Source organism: Empidonax traillii, unplaced genomic scaffold, assembly GCF_003031625.1.
Source record: "Empidonax traillii isolate 1590-97213 ecotype Southwest subspecies unplaced genomic scaffold, ASM303162v1 scaffold714:size326938, whole genome shotgun sequence".
Taxonomy (NCBI): domain Eukaryota; kingdom Metazoa; phylum Chordata; class Aves; order Passeriformes; family Tyrannidae; genus Empidonax; species Empidonax traillii.
Genome location: NW_020955907.1, coordinates 255,904 through 268,628, shown reverse-complemented (window position 1 = coordinate 268,628; position 12,725 = coordinate 255,904). Strand labels below are relative to the sequence as shown.

The 12,725-nt window shown below is 37.8% G+C and overlaps 1 protein-coding gene across 3 annotated transcripts in view; it reads right to left on the bottom strand.

Moving 5' to 3' along the window:
• The window catches only part of PLPP1 (phospholipid phosphatase 1), a 56,086-nt gene that overhangs the window by 26,657 nt on the left and 16,704 nt on the right, over nucleotides 1-12,725 (bottom strand). For 2 of the 3 annotated variants that reach the window (XR_003573073.1, XM_027900165.1), the window contains one exon: nucleotides 2,210-2,361. The exons of the other annotated variant lie outside the window; for it this stretch is intronic. Coding sequence is in view for 1 of the 2 variants with exons in the window: in XM_027900165.1 (XP_027755966.1) it covers nucleotides 2,210-2,361 (152 nt within the window). In the remaining variant the exon portion in view is untranslated. The remainder of the gene's footprint in view (nucleotides 1-2,209; nucleotides 2,362-12,725) is intronic. 3 annotated transcript variants of the gene reach the window in all.

Sequence of the window (12,725 nt, the reverse complement as noted above, 5' to 3'; positions counted from 1 at the left end):
GACATGAAACAGAGAAACACCAGAACATGGACCACAGCTGAGAAAGCTTTCAGTAAAGTACATACAAAATCTACCTAAATCCAGAAAGTAATCTCTTAAGGAAGATAGCTGAGCACTAATACCACATGACTGGTAAGTAATGAATCCCTTTCAAAGAGCATTGCTGTAAAACCTGTCAGAAGGTCACTTACCTCAGCTGAGGTGACAACTCAGTCTCACTGAGCATTGAGTAAAGGACACCAACATTTGCTTTTACCATCTGACTACAAAGCAATCTTAACAGAAAAGCCTGATTTCACAACTAAAAGATGGTCCCTGATGTTGCAAATATAATGTTCATACAGGCTCAAATGGAGATTGGATTACTTCGAAGAAAATACATCTATTATAAATTACTATATTCAGTGGAGCCTCTTCTGAGTCAGGAAGTCCCTGAGCTGCAAATGGCTGGTAGTCAAGTACTGAGGGCAAAACATCAATCTCTCCTTGCTCTATTCTGTTCTTCTTCACTCGTCTGTTTTAACTGCTCTAGAAATGAAATAACAAGATATATGGGCTTCAGTCGAGACTAAGCACTGACGCTCTTAGGTAATATTGACTATCAACAACAGTAACAGTGTGGAAAAAAAAAAAAAAAAAGTCCTATCTTAAATGGCAGCATCTTTAGCATAAAATCCTTGGCAGTTAATAGAACACACAACCCCCCTCAAAATTTCATCTGCTCCAGAACTATTTCTGTAAGTTTTTGAAGCAGTTTTTCTAAGAACAGGGAAACCAGGCAAGTTACAATTTCAATTCTCAGCCCATGTTTCTACGGTTATGAAAAAATTCCACCCAAGAGCAAGCAAGCTGCAAGTTGACCTTTATGTTGGAACCTTGGTAAAAATCCATGTAGTCCTCATACAAGACAGAGTTAAGATTGCCACAATATCCCTCCAGATTGTAACCCACTAGCCCAGAGAAACAGCTGGTCAATACTGAGGTTTACATCTTGCTGCACCTTCTCAGTTTTGATTTCCAAAATGTACCTGTATAAATATTTATTCACCTAAAAATCTTATTTGGCATAAAAGAGTTTTATTTCTGCTCCAAGTGTGGCTCTGATGAGCTTGGATGTCACCCAACAGATTTATAAGGGGAGACTAAAGCTTTTTAGCACATCTGGACAAGGATCTTGAGGCCTCTGTTGAAGGGCCGTTATCGGAACATCAGATTTAAGACATTAAATGGCTAACTGAAGAGGTCCAACTGTCCACTCTGTTCATGAGGACATGCACCCACCACTTTTTGCCCCAGAACCGGTATTCTTCCTGGAGCCATTTGCACTGATAGTAGCTCAAAGAAAGCTGCTGTTTTCTGCCAGGCTAAGGAATTTCACTAGCTTATTCTGGTTCAGACAAGCCAGAGGTAGCAGCTAACAGAGTAATAGCAGGACCTCAACTTTTGTCCATACATAGTAAATTATTAGGTTAGTTCAGTTGATAGAATATAATTAAATATTAAGGATAGAGAGTCACTATATGCTTGAGACAGTTCATCTGAGCTAGGAGCTGCGGTCAAAGAGAGATCCCAAATCTTTAGTTGCAGAGGCAGTCTCTCCAGTTCTTTGATCTGGTGTTTTATCCTGACTTTCAGGGAAATAAACAGCAAAATACTCCCTAGCTACTTATTCTTTTTATTCCATTTATGCTTTTGATAAGATCTGATTGGAAGCCATAATACTTTTCTATTAAATAGCTTAGCATCTGTTGTTACACTTCCACACACAGAAGTATTCTCAATGACTTTGTAGCAGATAAAATGCTGATTCAATGGGTCATGCACACCCATATTCTGAAAGTAGCAGGTCCCAAAATAAAAAGACTTGAGACAGTCACAACACACTATTAGTGTTATTCTTAAATAATATGGTAAGGAAAGAAGTTTTTCTCTCTCAGACTATAGAGTTAAGCCACCATATTTCCAAGGTTCTAACATATTCTTTTTCTGTTCTGTAATTCTAGCTGTTAGACCTCAACTAAAGCAAACCTTTTAGTTATTTTTGCCAGAACACCATTTCTATTGCTTTAGCACCTGGTCTAAGGACATGTTTGTGAGATTGAAACATCTTGTAGAATACAGTTTTAGAAGTCTGTATTAAGAGATTGCCCCTCCTCCCATTTCCCCACCCCCACTGAAATCAAAAGCAATGAAGAAAAGTTGAACTTACAACAATTATACTGAAAGGAATAATTATTCCTGCTAACAACTTATAAGAAATGGTGTCCTCTTTGTATGGGTACCGGATGGATTCATCACTACAGAAAACTCCTCTCTGGAAGGGGGTACGTCGTGAACTGAGAATTGCAAAAGGCAAGCCAGCTGGCAAAAAGGAATACAAAATACATTACAAAAGCAAAACAAACTTTGGCGATGATTATACCCCAGCATTTCCAAAGAGAAGTGCATAAAGAGGAGTAGGCATGCAGAAAATTAGAAGGTTATGCACTTCCCTTGGCCAATGACTACTGCCTTGACTCTGCAGCTCCCAGGAAGGATTGCTGAATGAAGGATAGCAGGGCAAAATTCCTCTCACCTTCATGTTTGCAGCACGTCCAGTATGGAAGCAGGCCGAAACTGTGACTGAGTAAATAGCTCAGTGACAACCACCAAATTGCTCAATCTGCTGCTACTGTCACAATTATCAAATTATTTCTTTATATTCCAGTGAGCAGCAGTTGCCCCTGTATACCTTCTCTGGACAGCTTTACAAGCCAGAAGAGCATAAATTAAATTTCATGAAAGCAGAAGAGAGGTGCTTCTCAGGGAGTGCAAGTGCAGAGGGAGTTTTTGGGAATATGGAAAAAAGGAGATTACACATGCATGCGATCCCCTCACTTCCACACACACTGGACAGCTCCCTAGAAAAACATCATCACTGCACAAGCCCTATGACCTCAGGACATGAAGATTTTATTCCACTCTCTTCCAAAGAGGATGCCTTTGGCTCGATCTAATATCAACAGGACACAACATTAAGACGTGCATGCTACTGCACATCAAGATACCCGTAACATGAACCAAAACATTTGAATGGTAAAGCTTTTTTTACAGAAAGCTCAAAAAAAGATACAAATTACCTCCAACTAACAGAATCACATTTCTAAGTTCTCTTCCTCCATCTCTGACACACATACAACATTTACACAATCTGTTTGTGTATAGAGGTGAACAGTCCCAGAAAGAAATAGTTGTATGGAAAAAAGCAGGTGACCACCAAGAATGTTCAACAAAAAAATAATCTTTAACTTAGAGATGTACAGCCCAGTGGCATAAAAGCCCTTGATTTTGTGCTCAGAATTCAGCAGTGCTGCACATAAAACGCATACCACTTCAGAGTTAGACAACCAAAATTATTTGGGGGAAACATTTCTATCTACCAATAAGGGATCAGAAACATAAAAACAGCCTCCACCCTTCCCTCGCACCAGTGAAAGGTGCTGCTGTGTTCTCAGTTCTCTCAACAGGAATTCTGTGCCAAGGCATAGCCTACCTCTTCCTTTCCACATACACAGCTAGCCCCAAACAAGTGTATACACTTATTACTTACAAAAGTAAAGACTGCAAAGAACAGGAGAAAAAGAAAGAACAACAACAACAAAGATATCAACCAAGCAACAAGAGAATCGTTAGGGAAGAGACCTTTTCACCCTTTATTTTCACTCCTGAGGTCCTCCAAACTAAGCCTGACTCCTGGGACCATCACCAGTGATACTCACTGTGGCTTCACCAATGATTTGGTATCAATTTTGTTCTTCACACCATCAAGTACTTAAATGAATACTTCAGTTAAAAAGCAGGCACGGAAGAACAAATAACAAACTAATTGCTCATAAGTGGAAATTCCCTTGAAGTGAACTCTGATGAATGATACAGCTTTATTCCACAGCCAAGCAGCTACAGGCTTACCATATGGGCCCATGAATTCCAGCTAAGCCTGTCGTAAAGAATCATGTACCTTCTGTACTGTTACCGTCATAAAACCGATAGTATACAATACCTCCCCTCAAAGTGGCAGAAAAAAGCCACTGTCACTGTCAAGAGGGGTTGTTCCCAGTTCTATGCCAGCAGGACTACAACTGACCTCGCTCTGGAAGCCATCCAAGTACACCAACAAAGCAGAAGGATAGAAGGACGGGCTAAGAGCCAAGCCAGAGACTCATCAAAACACTGCACTATTCAGACACCAGCCAGCACAGAGCCCTTGAGCTGGACTCTGCAGTACAGTGCAAAAACACAGCCTTTCCTACCAGCAAAAAAAATCCCTCTTTTAATAGGAAGAATAGCAGAGTTTTGAAAAATGCTGCAGCCCAGACTTCATTTTTGCCCTTCCCTTATATTGGTATTGTGACAAATGTCATGATATATCATCAGTTGTTTAGTATTTAGCTGACTTGACTAAGGGAAGAGACAGAAACATGTGCAGCCACGATGAGGGAAGGTGACTTATCAACATAATGCCATTGTGTTTTCAACACCATTTATTCTGTAAGATAAGTATGGAATGACAGCTTCATCCTTTGCCCTGCATACATACTGACATCAAGATTCAAGACTGTGTATTTGAGAAAAGTATATTCTTTAGATCTCCAAAACTGGATAATTAAGCATACACAGATGAGAGTTTCTTAACTATGTTTACTTCTTTAGAATACTTCGTTTGGATTATCACTGCAAAGCAGTTCTTTCCAAAATTAGTTCACCCTAAAAAAATGCTTATCACAACTTCAGCACACTGACACAAATACTTGTGATTACAATTGGGTAGCATCACTGACATCATATCACTAGCTCCGCATCACCCTTTTTAAAGACCTGCTCTATGAATAATGGTCTCGTGGTGGCTTACTCCTCATTTCCTCTTACCCACTCCTGAATGTTTCAGCTTCTCAAGATGAAAGACTGAAAATTTTCAGAGAGATGGGGTTATTCAAATGGTAGAAGAGAGAAGAGAGAGCATTTTTTAATGTAATTGCCAGCTGCTAAATCAGAAATGGAAAGCAAAGGTACATGGATCAGGGGAATGAAGTCCCTTGTGCAGTGATCTGTGCTTTTCCATGCAAAGTGAAGCTGTTTCATATCTGTGCGTATGCTCACTCTTCATCAATATTGAGATTATTATGTAATTAGCCTGTAATTGCTCACATCATCTTCCTGTAACCAGATCATGCAAACAAAATACCAAACAACTCAAGGTTCGGTTTTGTTTTGCTTTGTAAGCATGTATGAACCAGCTAAAGTCAAGTTATTAAAATGTCTTCTCTTTCATAACTTCTTTACACCTCGTTTACTCTGAGCCTTAAAGTATCAGGTATCTACCAGGTAACCATTAAGTTACCATTAAGCAACCATTAATTGGAAGACCTATGCACTGAAATACACTACCACTAAAAAAACATAACATAGTGAATGTCATAGTGTCTCTTCAGTTTCCCCCAAGTGCAGAAGAGATTTAAGAAGTAATTCCACCAATTATTTGTCTTATTGCTCTTCTAAGCACATTTCAGTGCTGAGAGGAGATATGCTCCATAAAAGCTTGAGAGAAAAGTTTATATTTCTAAAAAACAGATTACAATAAAACTGATCAGATTAACTTTACACTGTTAAACTAAGCTGAAGTCACAGAACTACAACATTGTAATTTACCTTTTGCTCAATCCAAGGCAGTCATAAGCCTTAAAAGCCAATACAGGTTTTTGATGTCTTTTTGGTTAAAATACTTTCCAATGTCAATACCTAATCCCTCAGAACATGCTCCATATAGCTGGCTTAATTTACTACTTTTAAACACCTGTGGATTGGCTTCACTATTATTAGCTGGTGAAAGGGCAGAGTAAAGTAGAAGTCAAACCAGAGGGGAAGTAATTGTTTCTGGCAAGTGAAACTATTAAGAAAAACTTCCCACAGTACTTAGGATTTTGTTCTGTTCTAAATGAATCACCAAAATCTGGTTTTGTGGGATTTCAAAGTGCTTTAATTTCTAAAATCAAAATTATGTCAAATATATAGTTTAAATACTTACTGCAATGAAAGTCCCTCTTGCTTTAAGACAATAAAGAGGCGAGAGAAATAGTTTGGCTTTTTCATTAGTATAAGCAGGATAAACAAGCATATGAACTGGCCTAAGTGATAAAAAGGCAAAGCCTCTCACTATAGTAAGTACAATAGTAGGGTTTCCCTATAGGTGTGATAGATGTGTTACTTTTTCACCCTGACAAATATCATGATATCAGAAGACAAGAATAAGGTTTCACATCACAATAGCAATTTCCTAAGCATCAAAGCTCCTGGTACAGGAAGACTCGATACAACTGAAGATACCAAATGACACTTGACTTCATAATGCTACAACTCTGACTAACGCCAATTTCTAATTTCACAGATATAACCGAGGAAGAAATTTTAATAGTAATACAAGGGGGCAGTGCGCTTTGACAGAGGATTTATCCACAGTAGTTTCTCATGAAAAAGCAGCAAAGATTCAACACCAGTTCACTGTGAAAAGAAATCCTGCCCATGTGTCACAGTCACATTGTCACAGTAAGTTAAAAGAAAGCTTCTACAAATATCCATTTTGCTCCTAAACAAGCTCCAAATTCTAAGGGCAGAGTTTGGCACATTAAAATAGAGAATTTTTACCTGAAAGCAGAAGAAATTGATGAGTTCAAGTACTCCTTTTACATAGTAAGTGGAGCAAAGAAGCAGTAAAGGCATTCTACTGAATACTTCCCATATGACAACACCAAAAAGATCCCTGATGTATACTTCATCTTTTAAGTCAATTGTAACACAGTGAAGAAATTGCCTAAAGGGAAAATGGTAACATTTATGTGAAGAGAAATTATAAGGTTGGGAAGAGGTTACCTGTAGGGTAATCTCAAGGATAAAGCCAACAAGCCAGTGTTATGCAGTGCATATGCATCCTTAATGAATAACTAGAAGGGGTACTGTTGATGGAGCTGGCAATTCTTTGATACAGTAGAAGATCAAGGCCAGCCAGTTCTGCCAGCAAAACAACTCAAAGACTGAAGCAAGAGAACAGATGGGGATTTGTGCAGTAATAAGTTCAGAGTCATGCACTTGAAGGTTAAACAACTCTGCTGAGTTGGGAACTTGTCAGTTCAAAATAGTAGGGGGAAAATAACATCTGCTTCCTGTGGCTGCTGTAAATCAATGTAAGAGTGTGATCACTAGACAAGTCTTTCCAAAGGCATTAACACTTTTAACCAGCTGACAAAAATTTCTTCTGAAACAATACTTAATCAGAATTGGCAAACACATTTCAATTCATCCATCCTAAATGAAGACAGAAAAGGACTACTAGGGTACAGTCTTCATCTCAAAAATGAGAAGAGTTTGGGTTTGTATAGTTCAGCAGAATCCAAGGGCTGTAAGTCAGCCAATTGCATAGGCTGGTATCAGAAAAAAAAAGAGCAATACTAATCCAATGAGCAACCAAGAATTAAGGAATTACAAACACAGTTGATAATAAAGATATAGGGAGAAACATAGGCTTCTGAAGTATTTCAGTCAGAACATATGAGGTAGAAATGTAAGCAGCTCAACTGGTAAGACTAAGTATTTTAAGCAATTATAATACACTTGTCCAAAAGTCTGACTCATAAAGCATAATGGATTAGATTTCCTCATGAAGTGGAATGATTTCTGACTGATTTTAGAGTTCTTTCCATAAATATCCTGTATAACATAGGTCTATTTCTTTCCAAATTTCTAATCTTGATTAAGTTTCTTCGCTACAAAGGGCACAAAGTTGATCTCTCCATAGAACTAAAAGTTGACTATTACCACTCCAAAGAGAGAACACCAGATTTGACACCCTCCTCAAATCGTCCTTTCCTAACTCCTCAGGAAGGATATCCCTTGACATCCCACACCATGTTTCACCAGCTATGTTACTGCCACCTTTTGTATTTATTTGTCTGAGTCTCCTGCTTTGCTGCCTCACTGCACATACTCCCTTCCAGGGCATTTATGACTATACTGAACAGGGCAAGCTCCTGGAGAGCTCTACTTGACACCTTCCTCCCTTGCAAAGGTCAAGAAGGACTAACTCCTATTGTCCACTTCTCAGAGTCCAATGAATTATGTATGCATTTAAGGATTCCTTATCTAATCCCATGACTTTAGTTTCTTTAGATTTTGGTGAAGTAATAACTTGAATATACAGATCTAATTAATGAGATTTTCTAAAAAAATTCTGCCTTTAGCCCTAATATGCCATTTTCCCGGTGTATCAAAGGCATTAGGATGAGAACAGATGTGACTGACACCAGAAAACAGTGGGTAAGTTTCTGACAGATTATGAAGTTCAACAACATTGCCCAAAAAGGTTTTCAATGCCATAAATACACCAAAAAACAATGAAGATAACACACGAACCTCTTCAAAAGGTTTACCAGGTAAGAAGACCACCATAAAAAAATTTACTTATAAGCAACCTGAAATCTAAAAATTAAGTTGAAATCCACTGTCATGGATTAAACAGCAGGTTTAATTTCAATTAGTTGCAAAACTTATCAGAGAGAGACATAAAGCTTTGACACTCCTGAAAAAATGAAGAGCACATGCACCAATCTAACAGTCTTCAATAAATTAGTTCCCTGATTTATTAATCTCTACCACAGTAGTAACTACATTTGCCCCTGAAGACAAATTAGCCCAGTAAATGCTAATTTTGATTAATCAAATAGGTCCTGTCAATCAAAGTTTCCCTGCAAAAGTAATCCCTTTCACCAGCAGAGCATAAAAGATTAGCTTCTTTTGCCAGAAAAGAAATCAGTAAATTGCCTCCAAAGTATGACAGTGCTAAGCAGTAGGAGCAGAGACTTTTGGTCAGAACACTGGTATAAGGAGCCATGGCCAGAAACATTAAGCCTAATATCTCATAGGTTAAAGCTGGCACACCAGCAAAGCTATGTAGGTCCCTTTTGGGAAGGCATAGAGATACTTAAGACATTAGCTTTTGCCAAACCAAACTTAGGAATGTTTTGGTTTTGCCTTTTGTTTGTTTGTTTTGTTTAAACTAATTAGAATCAATGTGACCTGCGTACCTAGATATCTTTGGGATGTGTTCAAGGTGGAAAAATTAAGTCCTACAGGCTCATCATGTTCTGTCTCAAAGAAATCCCAAACAGCAGAGGTCATCCAAGAGAAGTGACTTAATCAAAGCGCTGTTTACTAACAAACACGTCCCCTGGCAGGAACATCAGCATTTGTATTACCTGTTTTGGTAGTAGCAAGTTGTGGCAAACTACTTAGTTTCCCAGAAACTCAGTGCACTGGCTGAGTTAGAAGACCTGAACTCTTATCATCTGACACACGACTCCATCATATAATAGAAACCCACCAGTGGGTTGTGAACATTCAGCTCCCAAACTGAGTTGTCAGGCAAAGCTTTGGCAGGAAACTGCAGAAACCCTCTTCAGAACTTAGTCCAGGGAGCAGATGAAACTCGGTAACACTCAAACTGCACTGTTGTTCTGCTCCTCTGGTAAAAACGTTGTTTCAGAGGTTTTCCTTGCTCTGTGCTTCTCCCTCCCCTACTCTGACCTACTCAAGTCTAAGGGAAGCTGCAGGAGTGTCAGTGAAGGCAGCAGTTTGAATAAACAAGATGACTGGAGGAAGAGAAAATCAACTTGGAGGTGAAGTCACCAGAAAAGACCAACTGAATGGGACATCTACAAATTGACATGGTTGGACCTCACTTCAAGAGAAAAAACGACTTTAATTTGTCATTTATGTTTGAAAAAGCTGTCTCATGCAGACAGCTAAAAATCAAAAATGCCAGACCAAGTACATTTGAAAATATTCCCAGAGTTGCAATCTATGGACACTAACCCCCAACTGGTCATGACCTTTAAATCATACAGAATTACTTTCAAAACATCTCTGTAAAGACTTGGGAAGGCAGAAGAATCAGAAAGCTCTTCCTGCATTCTGTAAGTGTCAATGGTAACAGGAAGGGTTCAGAGCTATAAACAGAATTACAGTCTCTAAGAATATTATTTTTATTTTTTTTATTTTTTTAAGATTCCCAAGAGTTTCTAACACATCTTGTAAATCTCCATAAAATGTACCAAAACAAATCAATGTTCATGTAGTCAAGTTTCTTTTTAGCACAGAGGCTTAATAATAAAATATCTATGCAGGCTTTTGGGTATTGTGGGGGTTTTTTTGTTTGTCTGGTTTGGGGTTTTTTTCTCCTTTTAAGTTATTTTATATACCACTGTGACCTACCCCAACAACTTAACCAAACAAGACCTTTTACTATTATTATATAGCGAGATGTTCAGGTCACTTCTTACTACACTTTTAAGACAAGCAAGGTGATAAAACAGCAAGGGACATGTGCACTGAAAATACTTTGAGCATTTCTGCTTATATTTCATGAGGTTTTAGGGACTAAGGTATAAATAAGCAAACAGCAATACCTGTACATTGTTAAATGCTATGGGAAAGGGCTACAATCACTGTACTACTCAATTAACTATTTTTTTCACATTGCAGATGACTCTTCTTGCTTTCCTTAGATTGCTACCACAAGTTCTTCTCTCTTACAATATGACAGTCTGTAAGACAGGTGTAAGTGCAACTACTTAGGAACAAGTATCATGTTTGAGGGAAAGCAAGTTTGCACAAAAGTGCAATTGATCAACTTTTTACATACTATTAGACCAAATTTTTACCATCGATTCCTTCATTGCGAATTCTGTTCCTTTCAGTAAAGTCTCATGTCAGGACAACATTTTTTACTACATGTGGGATAATCAGTGTTGTTGCCCAATAATCTGTCATGAGTAAGCTATGTCCCTGGTGAGGATATTAAGTCTGGAACACACTACTTCCAAAAACTTAAACTGCCTGGGAAAAAGGTCTAAAGCCTTGATTGAGTCATACCAAAACAAAAAACAAGTCTGAATGTCAGAATCCCAGACTGATCAACTTTCCCTGTCCATTCTTAATAAAGGCAAGCTTTTGCCTTGATTATTATTATCCCTTCAACGGGATCCTACTTTCAACTCAGGAAGTTGTAATATTCTATATCTCATTCTCTCCAGCTCCAGAGCTCATCCTAGCCCTTAGTTTTCAGTAGCCATGGAATATTTTCACGTGCTGCATGAGACTAAAGAGTTCCCTAAATTTAAAATGTAGATTAAGAGAGCAAGGTTAGAATGTTAACTACAGAGAGCAATTGCTTTAAGCTCTGTAAAGTGTTAAGACTGAAAAGGAAATGATCTGGTTAGGCTGCATTGTAACAGAACTAAAAGTGCTTTAGAATTTTTTCTTAAACCTCTCAGCATGGAGACCAGAAGTGACTGTTCCAATTATATACTCCAGGCCCAAGCACAAAGCCAGGCAATGAAAATTCACTGTGTGACTCCTACAAAAGTATCATAGCAGAAAAATATCAGAATAGACTGCAATCACTGACACATCTAATTTTAAGTTGTAACTACAAAGGTTATATATAAATTTTTTATAGTCCATACTAGTCTTTAAATATTAAGACTTAACTGAATTAGCTCCAAATCAGAAGTTGCTCCACTGCTTTAGAGCCAGGAAAAAAAAAAACACTCTTAACTGACTTTACATTACATTAACAACTTCTTTTAATGGAAGATAAGATATCAAGCAATTCAACAGATTATCAAACTGCAACTGGAACACCTCTTTAAAAGTCCAAAAGTGCACAGAGGTACAACTGATAGTTCACCTGTACACTTACCTATTAAAGTACAAAGGAAACCCAGTGGAAATTTTCCCAAAGGTATGCGGAACATATATATACTTCTCAAAATGACAAACTTCAAATTACTTTCTTTAATAGTGAAACTATACTAGTGTTGTTGTGTCAACCTTCAATTTACTGCACAGGTCTAATGCAAGCTTTAATGAATAAGGATTTAAGGGAAAACTAGAATAGTGCATGTAGAGGTTCTGCAGGTATCTGTTTACTTGTTTTAAATGACTGCTTCCATCCTTAAACCACTTCATATAGTTCTTCAATTTAGCTTATTTATCAGAGCAAATATTACCATCATCTTTCATATGTCTTGGTCAACTACCACAAGCAGAAACACAATGTAGTTTCAGGTTCAAGACTATTCTCCATGGTTAAATTTTAGTTCTTTAAGTCATATCAAAACCTTACTAAAAACTGGGATACAACCAGGCTTCAAATATTGTTAGAAAAACCTAGCAAAGAATAAAATTATTCTTTGTCAAAATCATGTGGTCCTGAAAACACTGAGCCTCTTTTCTATTAGCAGTTAGATTTTCAGTCTCTGCATCCCATTTTGAAGGGTTTAAAGAGTCATCACATTACTTTTAAACCTAATAAAACCCACTGAGTCAAAATTAGACTCATTTCTGTAAAAAGTATATGGAAGCAACAGTCACTATTTATAGGTATGTGCACTCCACTATAGTGCCAAGTTTTAACATTACAGGTGTTCAAGTTAACAGATTAACCCATTCTGAGCGAGAGATGTGTTTATACCATAGAATTTTGGAAGCCATTTTACTCTCCAATGAACAAAGCCTAGACTAATTCATTTTTCTGCTCCTGAAACAAATGAAATTAGCAACACTAGCAGTTAGAGATTAGTTCCAGATTTTCTGTGCAAACAGAGTAGCAATAGCACCTTTCACATGCATATGACTAT